The 21,899-nt window shown below is 32.3% G+C and overlaps 1 protein-coding gene across 1 annotated transcript in view; it reads left to right on the top strand.

The window, feature by feature from the left end:
- The window catches only part of LOC106678649 (coiled-coil domain-containing protein CG32809), a gene marked incomplete in the record, with an annotated part of 525,778 nt that overhangs the window by 104,941 nt on the left and 398,938 nt on the right, over nt 1-21,899 (top strand). Inside the window, 2 exon segments of the mRNA XM_067047514.1 lie at nt 6,279-6,538; nt 19,762-19,836. Coding sequence (XP_066903615.1) covers nt 6,280-6,538; nt 19,762-19,836 — 334 coding nt within the window.

Below are 21,899 nucleotides of genomic sequence, written 5' to 3'. Positions count from 1 at the left end.
GCGTTGATGACCAGCGAGATTTTACTTCATGAAACAAAAACGAACGAAGGAACAAACTAAAGTTTTTTTTTTTATTATATATTTTTTTCTAATAATAAATTCATTTTTGTACCTAAGTTCTTTATTCTTTAATGTTTAAACTTTTTCCTAAACAGGAAAATAAAACTTTCTTACATATTGTATGTAGGATCGATGAATTTATCGGCTTATGAAAAGTACTTATCAATCGTTAAATATTAATGTATAAAACTAATCTATCAGACATGAGTATTTTTTTTTTTTTACAATTAAATTATTTAAGTATGTACGATAATCAGGAAGCGATTTTTAACAATATTAAAAGTATTAACGCAACGGAACGGTACGAATAACTGTAATTACAATTTAGGGCTTGGTAACCATAGAGATCTAGGAGCAGAACTTCTACACATTGATTAGATAAAACATAAGGAACTGCTTAACCACTTAAGTGCCCCTTAAGAGTCCCCTACCTCTACATGGTAAGTAAAACCAAAGATTGACTTTCAAATTGATAATGGAAGGGTGATTTTGATTACTTTACTCTTCGATTTATCATTAACAAGTTAGTTTCAGTTGGACCGATGGAATCTTCGTGACTGAAGACAATCATGCCAGTCTTGCTTTTAAAGATTACTGTCATTACGAATGGCAGTGCGTTGGTCCATTAAGTAAAGTTGCCCCAAACTTAACCAACCCAAACAGAGTTGTAAACAAGGGAAAAAATCCAATGAACTAAATAAAGATACTTTAGTAAGGAACGAATTGAAAAACAATTGCCCAAGACAGACAGACTGACTTTGCCAACCAAAGACCTACAAGAGCCGCCAACTCATTCGGAATAAAGAATCACATTACAGACTGACGGAATGAAGTGAAGGAGTTGGCGGGTTAGGTAAGCTCTTGCCAGAGGAAATACCTCCTCAGGGGATTCAGCTCCTATCTAGTCCGATAACAGCCTGTTCAGATTAGATAAGGGGATTTTCTACAACTCGTGTTTTACGGTAAAAATTCAAAACCACTTTCCTCTATTGTATTTGAAATATTTTTTCAATTCTCATTATCGTTAACTGGTAATTTCCTGGTAATTGGTAAATTGTGATTTCCAGTTCATATAAATTTAACCTAAATTATCGATGTGAAAAGCCCAATTTAAACACCAGGGCCCTGTTTCATAATAAAGTACAAACTAATTACAATAGTCTTGTAGATTTATCTTAATTCAATTATACAGACTTGTACATTAGTAACTTGTACTTTAGTATTTTTTTAATTCCTGTAATATCACTAATAGTCATCCCTGTCATGTCCTACAAATAAGTATTAGTATTATTACCACACTAGTTTCTACACTTGTACTATGAACTAATACTATTAGCTTTCATTATGAAACAGGGCCCTGGTCTGTTTTTACCCAAAGTTAGGCATTGTTTCCATCGGATGGTTTCATCATCTTTCGTTAAGAAAGGTGGCACAAATGCTTTCAAACACGTGGCTTATATAAAAAAAACAGTGACGACCATTAGCGCTTAGTTTTAAACACAGCCAGGTCCAGTGAAGCCAATCACAGCAGAGTTTTCGAACCACGTGACCACGAAAAACTTCGTCATGCCTTTGGTTTATTGTTTACTATTTAGTATGTTTTTATTTTCTCTATCTTCTATGCGAATCAATATAAAGAGGCCCCTCACCAAAAATAGGACTATTTAGAATGGCCATTTCACAAATAATAAATAAACACTATAGGTAACCTTAAAATACCAAAGGTATTGCAAAGTAATGCCCAATACGATTTATTCCTTTTTCACATAATAAAGCATGCACTAATTAATTGTTTTTTCTGTTTTAGAGGGATCGGAAAAAAATTGTTTACTAGTTAGTACACTATATTCCTATATTACTTTTATTTGTTCCTGTAAAATACGGTTTTTTCGATCTCCTGAAAAATAATGCTAAGTACCTGTAATAATTATGGAAATACAAAAGCGTAAATTTAATTTTGGTACAAATACTTTTAACCTCCTCAATTCCAATATATACTATAGTCACAATTAGTATTACAATTAAACAATATAATATTACAAACACTGTTTTTCGTACCCTTCATTAAAATAAAATTAGTAACTCATACATATATAATATATCAAATGTAATATGTATTATGTATACTTTACTGAGTCTTTATACATTCACTTTATTATGTATGAAGTACTAATTTTATTTTAATGAAGGGTGCGAAAAACAGTTTTTGTAATATTATTTTGTTTAATTGTAATACTAATTGTTATTATAGAATTTTTTATTAGAATTAAGGAGGTTAGAATTATTTGTACCAGAATTAAATGCAGGCTTCAGTATTTCCATGATTATTAGTTAAATTTTAATCTGATATAATAATAACTAATACAACAATTATTATGTTTGTGATATGTGGTAACGATTTTGTTTGTTTGATACCAATGACTGGCTAAAGAAACGATTCTACACCAGTGAGATGAATAAAAAAGACTCTTTTATCGATAGATTATCCTTACCATTCCGGAACACCGTCGATGACAAAATGTTCTTCTTGTACTATCGACACCAACTGTCCAACAACTTGTAAGAGACCTGTCCATGAGTATTTGTAGGTAACTCCTGAATCGCATTCCCCTACGAACAAGGGCGATTTGTCAGCCCTTTGTTGTTGCCCGATATAGGGCCTCCCAACCAACCACTCATTATTAAGACGTCGCTTTGTGACCCATCCATCTCCAGTCAGTCCGTCATCCATCTTTCCTAGTCTTGTTCTTGAAAGCTTTCGTTCAACCTTTTATTTTCTTTTAAAGGACTATTACTATTTAAGTTTGGTCTAACAGAGTGATAGTTTATAAGATTAATAGTGCTACTGGAAAGATACATGTAGAGAACTATTGGTGTTCGGCATCGTACCTTTGGGTTTACAAAGTCTTTATTATTTTTAGTAACTTCAAAACCCGCATAACCTCATTTTAGATAGATATTTTTACATATTTACTTTTCCGTATAACAATAGAAGTGCGAAACATTTTATTGAAAAGGGTGTGCTGCGCAACTGTTCTGTTCAGTTGCAACACATACATGCGCAGCTTGCCATTACTATTGAAGTAAATATTTATTTTATATTATTGTGATTTTATTATACCATAATTTTTTTTGTTACCATATATAAAATAAAATTTATCGTCAAAATTAATTTTTCAAATTTTAAATTATAAACATACTTAAAAATCAAATATAGTTTGAGTTAATATTTAGTTTGAATTTTAAAAACATAGCTCAGCCAATATGTACACGGGACACGAGGAAATAAATACATTAAAATGTATATATTAATATTAAATTACTTTATACATAATTAAATATTTATATTAAGGCTAAAAATAATAAATATAAGAAGTGATAAATATAAAAAGTAATAAATATCAAATACAGCACAAAAACCCTTTGAAAATGTATTTGAAGATAATGTATATTCGCTCTTTGCCCTTGGGCGCTAGATTCGGCTCGAGAGGTGTGGATTAAGATTAAAACAAAAAATTATTAAAAAAATATCGTAAATAAATTTCAACGAAACAATGTTGGAATCTATTCAAGAATTTCTAACGGTACAGCAGATGATGTAGCTTATAAAATGTTATGACTTCTGTCTTTTTTTGGTATGATGATAAAGATAATATCGAAAAGATTTTCTTAATCGGTTTCGTTTTATACTCAAGCTAATTGATTGAGGCTGTAAAACAAATATTTATTTATACCATTCCAGGGTCAACCAATTTATTATTAGGACTGAAAATCTTTGTATCATAGATACTTTTTGTATGATTATATTTATCTAATTTTTTGTACAGCTATTTTGTGCAGCAGTCCTATTTTTACTTTTCTTACTTTTTACGATTCATATCTCCAATCGCCTTGTTTAAACCACATGAAATTTTAAAAATTCAAAATAAATAAATAAAATGTCATGAAACCATTATACATCAATAAAAATATTAATAGAAGAAGTTATTGTATACTATAGTTCTTTGAATGTTGCGCATTCTGCTTTATTCGGAAACCAGTGAAAACTGAATAGCAGACCAGTAGAGGTGCTGAAGAGTGATGGAAACCCTAATGAACACAGTGATCAAAGAATGGAAATTTGCTAGCGATCAGGTAGTTGACATAAAAGAAGGAGATGCCCTGAAAAATATTTCTAGGAGTTAGTCCATGGTCTACAGACCGAATGATAACGCCATCACCCCAGAAAAGGAAAAGTTGTTTGATAGTACTCAAAGGGATATATGGATGCACATGGAGAACCGATTGTTGTTAGAAACATAAACGGCAGAGCTGGAAGCGATTCCCACTCTCGGCCTCATATCTTAGGTGCCCATGAAGAAAACGTTAATAACGATTATGGGCAAAGAATGATCCAACTATGTACAAGCAATAAAATGGTAGTTGCTGACAGCAAATTCCACCATAAAATCACGCACAAATTAACGAGAGAAGAATCGTGTAGGAATAAAAAGTCTAAAACAGTTAAAAGAAATTGTCAAATAGGAAGCGACCTCTACCAATTAAAGATGGTTTGGTATGGAAGGGAGAGAGAAGGGTTAGAAAGAACGTGAAAAAAAAAAAAAAAAAAAAAAAAAAACAGTTTGGAATTTTTGACTAAAATTGGAAACCTATATCCACTAAAATTAAAAATTATTTTACCGTTTACTCAAGGGTTTAATAAAGGAAAGAGTACCAACTCTGAAGCTCGTCAAAGATGAAGAAGGAAGCGTTCTCCAACAGAATAATGCGATTATGGAAAGGAGGAGGGAATACTTCGAGGACTTCCTGGGAGGGAATGGACAGATCCTACAAATAGATGAAGAGCAGAAAGAGGAAGGTCACACTTAGGAGAACGATTATATTGACGATCACAAACTGAAAGAAGCGCTGTAGAATTTGAAGCTTGGGAAATCCTCTGGAAGCGACGGAATAATTTCTGAAATGCTGAAATACATGGCGGTCTAAGGAAAAATAATTATTCTGCAACTTTTAAACCTAGTGTGGAATAGAAAATACCGAAACATTGGGAATTAGCCATTATTGTCCCAATATTTAAGAAAGGAGACTGCAACAACCACCGAGGAATATCTCTCGTAAGCATCCCAAGTAACATATATTCCAAAATCCTAGAAAATATGATAAGAAGTAGAATCGAATTATTGCTCGAAGAGGCAATACGGAACAATACGGCTTTCGTTAAAACATGAGCACCCTGAACCTTATGTTACCATGAGACAGGTCCTCGAAAAAGTATTAGAAAATGGGAAAGAAAAATCTGTGCGCTTTGTTGACTTTACAAAAGCCTTTGGTCGAATAAAAAGGATAGGTATCTTAGAGTTGTCAGGTAAAGAATGATTTGATAAAGGTCATAACCTTGCGGTTGAAAGTCTGTATAAGAAAACACGAAATAGTAAGATTTGCCAACTGCATATCCCAAAATATTGAAACACGATAGGAATCAGACAGAGATGTAGTTTCAGTCATCAGAGAAAACAAGGTCCTGGAACAGGTGGAAAATTCAGAATTCCTGGGAGCGATTAATTTGGGGGTGACTAAGAAATTCGCAGCAGTGGGTAGGATGTATGAATAAGAGAGGTCTTCTTAAGAAACAAAAGTCACAATATCAAAAAATTAAAAAAACTGTTGTTAGCATGGTGTCAAAAAACTGGGGAAAATGTTTAAAAAACTTTTTTGAAAAATGAGATATATTCTATTGCGTTTAAGCGACGGTGTGTTGAGGTGAGTCCCGCCGTAAAGAACCATAAGATTTTTTAAATTACAAATAGTGTTCAAAAATGTTGGGTCTCTTCCAATAAGGGTGAAACACTTTTAGGGGGTAACAAAATTTCACAATAAATAATAATAACATCTAGGAAAAATTTGAACCATTTCATTTCATGACTTCTTATTTGTAACCTGTACAATACACGATATATATGAAAGGTTCTTTTGAATTACTGTGTATTTTAGTCTTTCAAATTAAAATACCTAATCAGGGGGAGGCAGAATTTGCCTTTGCCCAGGATGACACGTGTGCTATGTGGAAGGATTGACTCATCACTGGATTTCGAAGGGTATCATTGTACAGATGTATGTAGAGAACGATTGGTGGGATCGGCATCGAACATTTGGGATCATTAAGCCTTTATTATTATTAAAATATAACATGCTTTAACTCAAATTCTTTTCTATTGCAGGATGCCCCCCACGGTGGATCAGAAGACTAAGAAGAAGAGCCCGGCAGGAGGATTGCGCCGCCTCCTCTCGCTCTCCCCACGACGGATGGAGACGGCCTTCCTCCCGGACACGAGCCTGGTGTTGGAGGAGCGGAGGCAGCAGCTGCGCCGCCACGATTGGAAGTCTTTGCCCCCCTCGGGCAGGAAGAGGGTATCCTTCAGCCCGCGATCGGACACCGAGTCAGACATCGGATCCGAGATATACGACACCGTCTCCAAGAGTGAGTACTAGTTACAGCTAGCTTTTGTTTTAGGTTAGGGCCTCCGTCGTGCTGGAGTAACTTCAGCAGCTTTTGTTGGTATGGGGGAAGGATTAATGTTCTTAAAAGAATATCCCTAGAATTATTACAGCTTTTTCTGTATATTTGACTTCTTTGATATTTTTATCTTTCTGTACTCATAGCATAAATTATGTTATGTTTATTGATTGGTGCCGAAGAGAGACATGAGTTTTCATTTATCTCTCTTATTGTGTTGTATTATTTACGACGCTTAAAGGAATCTCAATCCTTGAAGCAAGATTTACCTTAGGTTTACGTGTGGTTTTAGGCTAAATCGTTTGAAATTGATCATTTTTTACATTACGACTAGTTAACATTACGGAAAATGTTAGAATAAAATGGGGTAATTCATCGTATGGGGTAAATTCATAAGTGAATTTACTTTCACTTATCTATATATGAAACATATTATCATCCTGAATAATTAATCTCTGTTTTTGAAATATACTAGAATAATTTCATCTGAAAGTAGGATACTTAGGAAAAGTTGTGTGTTGTGCGTGCGGCACCAGATTGTATTACATACATCATAGTCGTCTATTTGGAGTTCTAGAACTACTTATATGTTTTACAGGTTTTAGTAACGTTCATTTTCCATTTTTTTTTTTTTTATGAATGTACTATAAAATATTTTTTAAGGGAAAATACTCATGTATCACACTTCCAAATATAATAAGATAAATCGCTGTATAGTAACTCCGTTAACGCTTTGGTTATATTTTTGTTTAAATTTTTCATTTTGGAATCCTACCAATGAGTAAATTTTTCATAAGTCTGTGCCATGTCATTGTAATAGAATTCAATGCATGTATTTTTATTTAATACATGTTGTAAATTTCAGTAAATAAATTTTTTTTTTTCATTTAATTAAATTAAATCCGTACCACTGTAACCCATGACGGATCAGGCGTGTAGTACTGTTGCTAGACCAATGATTGTGCAAGAAGGTGATTGGTCAGAATCAGACTCTCCAACTTAAACTGTAACTTTTTAAAAAAAAAACGTCATAATATTCTTAATTAAGAAATAAAAATAAGGGAAGAAATATGTTTTATCTCTTAGAGTATTAAAGAAATCCAGAAATTAGTATAAGAGCTATCGAATACCCGGATCATCTGAGTTTCCCATCTGGTAATGTAAGATCCCGGAAGGATTCTTTACGCTCTGTACCTTTAGCGCACCAGGTACCCCTTTAATCTTGGGAAAGGGGAGGTGTTTCGGTCTTCATCCTGCCCTGATTACCTCCAAGACCTGTTTCTACATTCCTTAATGAATGGTATTGTATTTTTTTGTTTTTTAATGGGTAATTAATATTGAGAAAAAATTATTTGGCATATCACTTTAATTAATCAGGATATTTGATCCTATTTTCACCTGGTCAAATATAATTTTAAACACTATTATAGGAATTCTGAATTAAATACCTGTGTATTGGGCAACTATAAATTTCAAATTAGAAACATATAAATTTTTCTTTTATTAAAAAAAAAAAAGAAGAAATTGCAAATATTTCAACTGAATGGAAACATAATTCTGTTAATTCATAGAATTAAATAAAATTAGAATATCTTAGAATAAATCTGTAGCTTGAAGCAAAAACAATCTGTGTTTATTTTTTAGAGGTTTCTAGTTTTTGCTGTTATTTTTGTGTTAAATATTAAACTTTCACATTCATAAACCAAGCATTTTTTTTCTGAAAAATTTGTAAAATTGTTTTTTAAATTCTTTTCTAAGACGTTCAAATTCAGTTTAGGTTTGTTTTTCAGAATTTAGAATTTTGATATAAGTTGTTCTTCCAAGCCTTGATTATTAACAGTATATTATTTCATATTTAAAACGAAATTTTAATAAGAATATTTTCATTACCGAGTTTTAAACCAATTCGACACAACAATAGTCAGTAGGAAAAGATTCCTTCTCAAAGCTCCGTTGTATTTTTTCTTTATCAGCCTAGAAAGGTTAATGATGGATAGGAATCGCCCTGATCTTTTGAGAACGAATAATCGGACTTCTTGTTCAACTATCAAATCGTAATAGACTTTTCTTGGACCGTTAATGATTTTCTTCTCAACATTTCTCAGAACCAGAAAATAACTTGGAAGTAAGGGTACAATGGAGGAAATAAAAAGCCAGGAAAATGGGAGCCAAATAGACTGTCCTTTTAGTGAACTCCAGAGGTGTGAATTCATTCTATTTCACCTATGATTATAATAACAGATATTCCTTTTAATCTCAATGTAAAACTGAGCTTCGGGGGTGTGGTCAATCTCCTACTTTTCGACTTCACTTTTGCATTGAAGTGTAGTAAGTTATTTATAGAAGCAACTGAGGATATGTAACAGGCAAACCCACACAACTCCTCTTACCGTTTTCATTTAATTAAATCTTCCATTATTATAGAAATGTTATGAAGAAATTGCGACGAATAATACATTATTCAGATACTGTCCTTCGTCTAGAAAATGGTTCAACTAGTGTTACTATAATCGATATCGTCATCATGACGTTGTCTCTAAAAGCATTACTTTTACTGTAATGTATGTATGAGGAGCAAACTTTTACTCATAAATACGCCTTTATAGAGGGTATGTTGTTATTGCTTACGTTATTATGTGAAGTTATTATTGTATATAACAGTGTTGCGGTGATTTATTTAATTTTTTTGAAACCTAGAAAATAAAACACAAGGTTTGTGGTTTTTCAGTCTCTTAGAAGGAGACATTCCGGGAGAGACAAGCTTCACGGCTCACTTGAGACCCCGGGACGGTAAGGCACTCGTAGTATGTTAGTTTGGCGCCGCAGAAAGAATTATGTTCACTTAAACTAGCGGTTCTGCCGGGCCGTGAGAACTTCCCAGGCCGTTACGCAAATTGTCTCCAGATTGCGGAAAGTCTTCACTCATGGATTGTGGAAGTAGATTTCAAGAGGATAATAAAATAAGAATGGAAGGGTGGGGTTCATTCTTTAATAATCCGCCACATTTTTTTTTCTGTGACCTAAAGAAATCAGAAAAATTAAATCATCGGAAACTTATCTGAAAGCCAACAAATGTAACTGCCGAGAAAATTCCAGCTGAAGTATTTTCCGACTTTTACGTATTATTAATATTTTATGGATATTTTTTCCTGCTTTACGAAGCAATTAAAATAGATATTCCCCGGTTTTTCGTTGATTTTCGTAACAAAAACTACAGCAGCTATTAGTATGATATAGAATATTATTATTTATTGAAAGATTGTGACAGTTCAATTGTATTCTCCCTCTCTTTATCCCTTTTTTAACAGATTTTATTTCAAGATTTTAATGAACATTGCACCTTACAACATTTTTTATTATTGGCAATATTTCAACTATTGATCGAGATAATTAATATTCGACCAGTGTGAAACTCAACTTCATTACTAATATCTAATTGTATTATATTTTTCAGTTACGTAGTTATACTATTCCAAACATTCCTGAAATGCATTATTTATGTCATTTCTGTTGGAATGAACATCAATTGGATTTTTAGATTGGATGTATCTTAAAAAGTAAAACCTCAATTTTTTTGAGGGAAAGAGGATCAATTTTTTTTTTCTTCATCGAATACAAAGGTTCACTATTGAAGAAGTATTGACAGAAAACTGGGATGTGGCATAACCCTACTCTTTTTCAAAACACGGAGCTTTTTTACGTTGAGGTTAATAGGTGTTTGAAGAAGATGCCCCCTCTCACATTTGACATAAATGAAGAAGTAGGCTTTGGTAGCCATCTTGGCCCCTGCGAGATAACAGTGAACAGCATCTCAACCTCATTTTTGGCTGAGATAAATAATTCTCGATTAGTGAACAAACTACACTCCACTCAGGCGAAGGGACGGAGACAGGATGAAAGAGGGAAGATAACACAAGAAGAGAACAAGAATAGGCACTTTCAAGATCTCTATAGCTCACCGTGTAACCTATAACATCTTCAACACAAGTAATCTACAGCATCTAATACTATATGTAATACCGTCTATTATTTCATGTAATCCAATTACAATCCACAAAAATTAAATATTAAACCTTACTGTACAACTCTTTGGCATATCCCCTTGAATTATTTGTCATTTAAAACATTTCAAGAATAGAGGATCATTTCCCTATATCGCTATCTTCAATCATTTTAAAACTCATCAAATATGCTCCGCTCTATTTATTCAAACGGTAATGCCATTAACATTTAATTAATTTGGGCAACATCCCCCAACTATCGGGGAATGCCTAAATTATACAATAGTGTCCACCATTGTAATCTGAACTGAAACTGAAGGCAGCCAGTTATTGGCTTGTACTCTGTCCCTACTCCTCTGTTACGTCCCTTGGTACATCATAAGTTCCGCCTTTTTTGCTTCACTTTTCCTGACAGCTCACCTATTCCATTATACTCCCACCTCCGAGACAGAAAACAAAACAAACAAGTGATAATCGACATACGAAGGTGATAAATATTTATCATTACAAATTTTTTTTAGTTCATTTGTTCTAGAAAAGCTTCCAAAGCAAGTTTTACGAGACGTGCTTTCCAAAACGTTACGCTTGAGAACGTGACACAAGTGAACCATCAAAAAAATCGAAATCAAGTTCTCAAAATGTATCAATTACAGTTTCTTAACTCTAAATGTTTCTTGGTTAAAAGTGTCAAATTGATTAAAATTAGTTTATTTAATAGTAAATATCATTTAATAATATTTGTTTGACACGAGAAGGTAAATAAAAATACCATTTTTACTGTCTTTTGGAAGCAAGCTGCATTTGGAAAAAAAAACCAAAGTACACTGTACTCGAATCATAACTCGAAATCATTGCAGAAGCTCCCTTCTGTATCGTCTGCCAAATTCTGTGCATAAAAGTTGCAGTTCGAGAATGACCCATGGATGTATTTTGTTCATCAATTTTACAGGACATTCTCATTTCAACCCGTTTGGCTTTATTAGTATTCATATTCGCATCTAACTTTTAAGAACAAGAAATACGTAGAATTGTTTTGTTTGTTAGTTAATGTTAAAAACTGCACCAGTACTTTAATTATTTTTGAAAATTATTTACTGAGTACACTAAAAAAATTTTTTTTTTAGTTTTATCTGCCGACTAGGTTTACTTTGATCAATTTTCTTTTCTTTTTTTCCTTGCGACAGTTTATGAGAATGGCGTCCAGTATTATGCAGATGAGGGCGGCATTTGCGGTCGATAAGGATTTTCTTTTGAAGCCTCAATCTTTAAGCCATCTCTTGCAGATAAAAATTTTATTTATACCCTTTTGGATTTAGCATTTTATGGGTGATGGATTAGAATGATGAATTAATTTTTTTAACTTTAACTACGAAAGATAGATCGTAATTTAAATATAATTTTTTTTCAATAGAATCATATTTGAATTTTTTTATTACGTCGAAAGTTAAAAAATACATTATACCTGCTTCTCCACTCGTAATTAAGTTTTATTAAAATAAGTCAGTTGTTCAAACTGGATGCTCAGAACTGGTAGAGTGCAACAAATTAAAATGTTTAAAGTTAGGCAAGGAATATGTGGGCCAAATTACATTATAATCGGCCTTGTCCTTCTGTCGCTCTAAAGAATCTTTGTTCTGCTAGTAATAAACATTTTTACAGGTTTTTATGAAACTCGTAGGAATAGGCCTAATTTACTGCGACCAACCTCTCCTAGTTAAGGGATTGATTTGCCCAAGAGTTGATTTGCTCATTATAAAGTTCTATTTGACCGATTAGTTTTCATACTCAGTAATAATTATGGCTACCCTGTCAGTGTATGATAAAAGTCCTCATACCATCTCCAAGTAAAGTTGCTAGTTGAAAGTAGATCACCGATGATGCATCAGTGGAACGATAATGTTGGACTGGGTCAAACGTTTGTGGATATACTCGAAAGTTAGAATGGGTCGAACTTTTGTGGATCTACACATAAGTTGAAATGGGTCAAACGTCTGTGGGTTTACCCAAAAATTGGAATGGGTCGAACTTTTGTGGATCTACAAAAAAGTTGGACTGGGTCAAACCGTTTGTGGATTTACTCAAAAGTTGGACTGGACGTTTGTTGGTTCACTCAAAGGTTAGTCAAGTGAGGTTTTCATTCAACTCTTATTAATCAACCGAAATTAAACTACACCTTTTGCAGATTGGCCAATTGAAAAACAAAATTGTATGCCAATGTTAAATATTTTTTTATTCGCTCGTTTTATGTATAATAATTTAAAAAAATGATTTAGTTACTGTCATGAAATATTCTAAAATTCGGCATTCTGGCTGTTAAATCACTTATTCTGTCTGAACGTTTTGGGTTTGACATTTCTAATCTCTTCCTGAAATCCTTTCTTTCCTTTTTCCATCCTGAGAAATGTTTCCTTCCAATCTCTCCCAATCTGATTGGAGAGCCCCAAATCGAAAGTCCTTCAAAGGAGCACTCGATTGGGTTACACTTGACGTGTTACGGTTTTCAATCGGATGCTGGATACAAACATTTTTAGAAATGAAGCTCTACAGTTATATGCGTACATCTCTTTAAATTAGCCCTTTTCTAATGCGTTTGAGAAGTAAAAGTAAATTGCATTAAAATTTCTCTGTTGTGAATAGTTCAAGGTTAGTTCAACCTACTGCCTGAGGTTGCTTTTATGTAATAGTACAAAAGCCGGGAAGAAAAAAAGGCAGTTATTTCATCCCAATTTTTGATTACTTTAATGAAAACTATGTATAATTACTAATCAACATTGATGAGTCTGCCAAGTATAGGTAGGGGGAATAAAAATGCCGGCTGTTTCAAAACCTTAAAAAAACATTTATTTTTCATTCGGAGCTCTATATCTTAAAAACTACCAACACTAGAAAATCTAAGAGAACATTATTTAAAGAAGAGTAAATTTGCTGAAATATTAACTCTAAAAAGCTATTTACGTCCAATAGTTCCCGAGATATAGCTTTTTAATAAGCAAAATTTCTTAAAAAATCTTCTGAAAGATTAGTAGTTAGTTAATTTATTTTGAGAACTCTATATCTCAAGAACTATGAGATGAGCAGATGTCTATTAGCACTCAAATTAAAACTAGTTTAATGAACTATAAATAAGTCTATGACCTTTACCGTCGTAGGAATAGCAGTTTTCATATTATTTTCTAAAATAAATTGATTTATAGTTGTTCGGACAATAAGTTTGATTTATGAAAAACTTCATTTCAGAAACCATTGGACGTACATATGTTTGCCAGCGCTCAAATTAAAGCTAGTTAAATTGACTACAAAATAGTTAATTTTGTTTATCTTTGTAGGAGTAGTAGTTTTTATGATATTCACATATGAATATAAATTTGGGAAATGACAATTCAATTTATTTTAGCAAATTTCATGTAAACTATTACTCCTCCGAAGATAAAAATCATAAAATACTTTATAGCTCATTAAAATAGCTTTAATTTGAGTGCTAATAGACATTTGTACTTCAAACGGTTTTTGAGATATAGATTTTTCAAAATAAATTCACTAACTACTGATCTTTTAGTACGTCCCATTAAGCTTTTTAAAAAGCTATATCTGGAAAACTATTTAACGCAAATAACTCTATTTGGGCTCACATTTTAGCAAATTTACTCTTCTTTAAATGACGTTCTCTTAGGTTTTCTTGTGTTGTTCCTACTTTTTGAGTATATAGAGCTCCGAATGAAAAATTAGTTTTTTTTATCCCTTTCAATTTTGACTATTAATTATACATAGGTTTCAATAAAGTTATCAAAAATTGGGGTGAGATAACTGCCTTTTTTTTCCTCTTGGGCTCTTGTACTATAAGAAGTACTACTGGCAATAGGTGTACATAGTAGCTATTCAAAATAATTATATCGATATTTGAATTTTTATATTTAAAGTTTATTTCATATTTATATTTAGTAGAGTTTTCACTATTACATACTAAATGTATTTTGACATAAATAGTTGGGTCATTTTCCAATTATGGTACAATTTAAGTTACAGAAATTTTCATGAATGCTTAGACGTCTGAATATGAATGATTTTATTTTCTTGTTATCAGTCTCAATTCTTAATCCTTATTTAGCAATCTTTGAATAAATTACTATAATATATGTATCCATTATGTACTTGGCTTGCATTGTAATTCCTGCAAGAATCCTTCCATAACCTTGCATTATCATTTTTAGGGAGATCATTGAGAATATGTATGTATTATGTACTTGTCATGTAAATTATTAAAACATTTCTCCATTTATAGGACTGAATATTAATTCATCTTGTGGTTTTAATAAAATTTTTGAAATTGAAATTATCTATACAATTTGGTTCATCATAATTTTTTAAATATTTATTTTGATTTATTATATAATTTAACTTACTTATAGAAGAAGAGGCGTCCGCGACAGAGGCTCTGTATGAATACCCCAAATACACCGTTAACTGAAAAATGTCCTAGTTAATTCTGCTTGGTTATCCAATTCAATACAATAATGTTTAATTTATTTTTCAACTATTATGGATTTTGCAGGGTGTGTGGTTTCGAGTTAAACACTTTGTCCTGGTTTATTGCTATATAAATTGATAAAACCCAAACAACTACTACTAAACAATAATTTTCTTCTTAATACCATAGGGTTAAAATCCTTACTACAAGAAGTCAGTGACTGTGACCTAATAAAACTTGTTTGTGCATTTGAAAGTTTTATTTTCCAAGTTTATTAGTTTCCTTATTCTCGTGACTGAACAGTTGGATTAGTTTTCCAATAAAAAGTTGGAATTAAACGAGTAAACCTTGGCTGTACTTGGGGTTTATGGTGGAGTTAAAAATGTTCTAACTTGAAGGAAAAAAAAAGTTAGAAGAGGGTTGAGCCCTAATGTGGCATTTTGTTTCTTTTGTCTAAAAGGTAGCTCCGTCGCTTTCCTATACTCCACTTTTGTTTTTTCTGTTTCACCTCGTTTCCTTCTCTCCCTCATTAGTCTCGAGTGGAGCTGGGGGGCACTTTTAAAACTGAACCTTCTACATTGAAGGGCTTAAAGGACTTTTAAAAGGTTTATGTCCTCTTTATTCTCCAAACATTTACTCATTCTATCATGTCACTAGTACCTACATGTTTTGTACGTATTTTGTGTCTCATATTTTGCATAAAAAATGCTATATCATGGAAAAAACAAAATTTTTATGATAGTGTAGAAAAAAATTCATTTTTATGATAGTGTAGAAAAAAATTCACAAAACCTTTCACTTGTAAGAAAGAAGATAAATCTATAAAATTAAGTATACTGTCACCGGACACTATAGACAGAATCGACAAAGATGCGAAATAGCTGCATGCAACAAACTGGAAAGCGGTAGCCCAGAATAGGCAGGAATGGAGAAGATTGGTTCGGGCGGCCAAATCTCCAAGGTTTGTGGAGCCAACCGGAAAAAAAAAATTGCAGTTAGTTTATAATTAAACAGTAACATTTTAGTTAAAGGCCCTCATACCAAGCAAGAACCTGTTGATAGTATCAGTTTTCGACCTTCTGTTTTTTTAAATCCACTTCTTACTCTAATGAGTAATTTTCTTTAATTTACACTCCGGTGTATAATTAGAGCTTTAAAGTTGTTTTGAAGGACTTCTCCTTACTAGGGAATACACCGCGCGTTTCTTCCCGTGGTTTTCATAGGGATGGGTTCGTCACTTCCGTGAGTATTGTATGTTATGCTTGAAAAACACCGAAGTAGGGTCGGGGACTCGAACTCACAACCTTTGGGTTGGTAGACAGGCGCATTGCTACCGTCCCTCTCCCTCCCCTCCCCCCAAAGATAAATAATCTTCTGTAAAAGAATTTTTTTTTTCACTTAAAATAAATAATATTCCATAAACAAATTAAAGCACTCAAAATTTCTATAAAATACGAATATAGAATTTCATTTTATCCATTCTGTGATTCTGCAATTAACTAAAACTACTTTTTAGTATTTTTCTGAAAACACAGTATATAGTAGTATCTCTAAAAAAAAAATCCCTTCTAACTCCCCGGTTTGGCCTAGCTAAATCTGTCGTTTATATATAATTAGTTAGAGGCATATGACTTTGATCATATACCTCTCTCGGGTCTGGAGCACTATTGGACAACAAGGAAGCAGTAAATAGTAGAGCAGCCCGGCCCATTGACACAAACATGTCCAAATAATTTAGAACTTTGTTTCTATAACATTTGACACAAAAGCGCAGTTTTGGCTGTTCTAAAACTCTTTCTAATTAGCTAGCTAATTTAATAAAGTGTCAAATTAGATCCTTTTTTTTTTAACTCCTAGCGAAAAATTCATAGTATAAGGAATTAAACAAGATTAAATTCTACGTCGAGTGATCACCATAACATACCGATTAGGTCAATAAGTATGTCATAAAGCGCAAAAATTATTTTAAAAATTTTGCCACAAACTGAGTTTTAGTACTAAATTTGAATCCAAACCTAAACGCTTGCTTTTAGAACCGAAAGAGAGTCCTCAAATATCTAATTGGTTACTTTATCAAACTAATTATGTGCTGAATAACCTTTTAAGGACTACCTGAAATGCGTTGCCGAGTGAAGTTTGGATTCAATCATAATACTATTGGGGCAGAATGTGGAAAAAAAATTTTTTTTAGCTTAGTACATATTAATTGACCGAATTGTTATGTTATAGTAGCCAGTCGACTCAAAATTTAATTTTAATGGATTTCTTATGAAATAACCTTTTCGGTAGGAGTTAAGGCCACAACTTTGTTAATTTATTAGAATACCACAAAAAAAAAAGGCCTAATTCGTTAATTTATAAGAAACTAATTTTTAAAATTATTTGCAGATATGTATTGTACTGGTAGGATTTTATGCATGGGCCTCCTGTACTTAAGTGCTTAGGATTTTTCTTAGGGAACCCGGGGAGAAATAAGTGACTTTTAAGCGCGCTTTAGTAGCGGCGCCGGTCGGCCTGAAATTAAATGTAATATATGTATTTTTTAAGACATTTTTCTTATGATTTTTTATAAAATATTCATCCTTGAAAAACCTTGGTTTTTTATTCATGATGAAAGGATTAGAAAAAAGTTTGCTGTGAGGCAAATATTCCTGCAAGAATCCTTCCATAACCTTGCATTATCATTTTAAGCGAAATCCTTGAGTTAACATATTGAACAATATGAGAGAATAATAAAGTTCGAAGATGCATTGTTTTAATATATCGATGTAATTGCATTCTAGCGAACCAGACATTTTACAAAAATAAATGTTATTAAAAAACATAGTGACAGTTAAAAACGATTTAAAAAAAGTTAATGGAGGTACCGCTTGCTTCTAATAGCAGCGAAGTGGAATTAGGCGGCCCGTTCTTACTTTTCTTTTAGATCCACCTCCATGGAACTTTTTCCATTGCTTTGTTCCTAATCTTGCTTTGAAATGGATTAGGTATCCTTTGTCGTAATTCACCTCTGGAACGCTATTGTTTCTTCCTCCCGGTACGAAGTTCCGTATGTTCAGAAATGTTGAAAAAATTTCAACCCTGTTGAACAAATTTTTTTCAACCCTGTTGGTTAGAAAGATCACAATTTACTTTTACAGTGCGTACAGAATCCTCTTCGATGGATTGATCCAATCCATTTAGTCATTTGAGAAATTAAAAGTTTCTTTCCTTCATCCATTTTTTTAACGAAGTTAGTTTATATTTTTTTTATTATTATATTTCTTAATGCCTGATACTACTTAAATTTTTAATTAATCACATAAATAAAAAAAATGGTAACAATGTATGATTTTTTTGTTAGTCCTTATTTGTGCATCTCACATCCTCACAACTACAGTTCCAACTAAATCAATCATAAATCTATTTGCAACCCCTTTTTCCAATCACTGTATTTTTAAATGTGAGCTACGAGTACAACTACAATCAACTCCGAGAGGAGTTGTATTTCCAAATAATTTCCAACAACTTGTATATATAGTTAAACTCCTTTTTGCCCAACAGTGATTCCCACTAATGCCTGTGTGTGAAGAGTCCCACAAAAATATTGATTTTTTTACCATATTTTCGTCTAATATAATGTTTATGACCTGTATTTTTTAGTTTAGTTTGTTGGTGGTTCATAGATTTTGCAATCCTTTTATGACAGATAAGGATTTTATTTCAATTACTTTTTTTACTCGAGTTATTTAACACAACTAAATTTTGGTTTTGAGTGATCCATGTTTCTGTTTAAGCCATCATTTCACAAAAACCATTCTTCTGTACTATTAATCTCTGAGGTGCTCTCGCTTATCATTGCATGTCCTGCCATCACCTCTGACCAGATGACACGATATACTTTCTTTGTAACAATGGAATGTACTATTGGATTGTAAGGATTCAATATTCACCAGTGAAAGGTACTTATTGGTATTAAGGAATGGAATTCCATTTTCAAGATCTAAATTAATACAGAACTGACTTTCTCGCTTGTTTTCTCTTGTCCTTTCATTTCCCATTGCTTTTTTTTCTATGTGGTTAGCCACTTTATATTTTTCACGTAGTATTCTTTTTTGTGACATGAAACCCTTAATTAAATTTTATTTCTTCTTGCATTTCAAGATCAAATATTGAAGTGGTCAAACCAAGTCAAACTCATTGGAGTGTCGTTTCTTTTCTCATAAAATCTTCGGTCTGAGAATAACTAATGAGAAAGTAATTATAAGAGCCATTTCTAAAGAAATACACAGAACTCGGATATTCCCCATACATTTTCATCTTATTTACCATTATCTATAAAGTTTAAACAGAAAGTATAACTTTAATATTACGTTAGTCCTTTAAATTATAACTACCCTAATTATGTTATTAACCTAGAAGGGAACATGACATAATAAAAAATGTTGTTACCGAATAGAACTATTTCACACTACCGGTTCCTTAATTTTTCAACTGTTGGCACTGATATTTAATTGGAAGCTAAACACTATTTAACCAATTTTGTTAATTAGGACCTTGTCAAAGCCACAATTCGTTAATGATTTTTTTCGGTTCGCAATTATTACCATTTTTATACCACAATAAATCCATTGATTGGACTGTATCAGTCCCATTTTATACTTTTTCAGTTATAAAACAAAAGTTTTCAATTTATTGTGACTGTTATTAGTTTCTCTCACTAATTAATTTATCTTTGACAGGTGCTGACAGCTCCAAAGATGGCTCGGAAATCTACGGCATCGTCAAGGGCAGGCAGATGCTTCCTATCAAAAAGAGTAAGTACAAAATTACAACTTTGTATTATTTTAAAGCCATACAGTAATTCATGCATAACGATGTAGAATTGAATGTTAAAATTTAGATGATTATAGTACCTCCGACTGTTCTTTACGTATCTGAAAAGTTGTTTATAAATATTAACTGTAGAACATCCCTCTTAGATTTCTAAAATATCTGTAGAAAATTTATAAGGCTATATGACGCGGAATGCATGGATCATATTAATTAAAAAGTAATTGAACCAATGCGTAAAAATAAATGCGTGATAATAATTCTAGTTCTTATCCAGCGCACTCAAGTCAGGAATTTGCAATTGAAATGAGTACTTTTAATTAAGGATTTGCACTGAGGATCTAATTCTAAAACGATTTTGTATCGGTCATTTTTCAGATTTGATGCGTTTTTGTTTTTGGTAGACGAGTTTTGACAATACGCAGGCAAACTGCGCAGAATATCGAACAAACGTATAGGGCAAAATCGTTTGAGTATTCGATTTCCCGTAAGAATCCATGACCAAAATTTCCTTGCAATATCCTGGCAATATCCTTGGCCAGCCCAGTTCAAATTCTTATTATGACTCATCCTTAATTATATAAAGACGAAACCTTACTGAACATTAATTCTCATACAATTTCGTCCTTTATATTTGTCCTGTGTTCCATTTGCCTGGAAATCGTAAAATATACATCGTGGTGTTCGTTCATTTACGTCTACAGGAGACGTCGGATCAGAAAAATAGATAGTTGATAGAAAATATAGAGAGAAAATAAAAGAGAATATCCCTTTCTTCTGGATATTTGACTCAATTGCATTAAAGAAGAACTGAGGTTACTAATTCATTACCTAAAGAAACGTCATTCATTAGTAATACCTACCACGTATCATTTCGGAATTTTCAAAACTCAAGAAAGAAACAGAAAAATTAACACTCTGTATAAGAATGAAAATAATTGTAATTTATACTGAATTAACCATAAATTTTCAAATATCTTTGTGAACATTGGATGCGTTTAATAAAAGTAGACAAATCCAGCCCGGAGGACCAAACTATAATGGGGCGAGCTATGTATTAGAAGAAACACATGAATCTCAGACCCTGTTTTGTAACTAACGCCACTAATTCGAGCACATCAGGAAAATTTGTAATGAAAATAAAATAAATAATTAAAAGTGTTTACAAAAAAAAGTTTTATTGGAAGGAAACCATAATTAAAGGTTCTTCTCCTTTATCGATATGAATATTTGTTGCTCGAAATTATAAATTTTTAGAAGTAGAATTTGCGCAACTTTTGATAATGGATGACCCATTAATAACTGTTATACTATTTATTAGTTTCTTTATTTGTATAATGACAACCGCTATTTAATGGAAGTGCATATAATGTTTCTCCCTAATCTCTTACTGAGGCTAATGAAGTACAGTTAAATAACTTGATATCAACCAGGAACAGTCATTCCGAAAGGAAATACCTGGCGTAGCATTGGCGGACTGATTGGTTTTTGATTGAACAGGTGAAGGGGAAGCTAGTGGCTGAAAAACAATTACAGTCTCTATTCCTAGGCCTCACATGAGAGACCTCACGTACACACATGTTGGGAACAAAAATCTTGATATAGATTCATTTTATCACTTTTCTTGATGATGTAGAATTCTGTCAAAGAAGTCTGTTTTTGAGGCTTCATCGGGAATTCATTATAAGAAAAAAGTGTCTTAATATTTATTGTTCGTCCTATCCTATCAATTCTAAATCAATCTGACTTTTTAATGCTGTAATTGCCTATTATGTCATTACTTTAATGATCCTTATTATCACTTAAGTTCCGTTTAATTAACTATACTATACGCAATAACATGTGTTTATTAATCAATTGTAGGATATCTAAGTTGAAGATGTAATATTTCTAATAATAGTTTAATTAAACGTATCCAATTTGCAACAAAGATCAAGACCGAGTTTTGAACAATATGATTGTATATGTCATAAAAAATTAAAGTACTTGCCTTCACTACATATATTATATATAAGTGAATGTTAATAATAAATATAACTAAAGTTAT

The sequence above is a fragment of the Halyomorpha halys genome, unplaced genomic scaffold (assembly GCF_000696795.3).
Source record: "Halyomorpha halys isolate HHAL.00 unplaced genomic scaffold, Hhal_1.1 Scaffold152.1, whole genome shotgun sequence".
Taxonomy (NCBI): Eukaryota; Metazoa; Arthropoda; class Insecta; order Hemiptera; family Pentatomidae; genus Halyomorpha; species Halyomorpha halys.
This window is presented reverse-complemented; position numbering and strand designations above follow the sequence as displayed.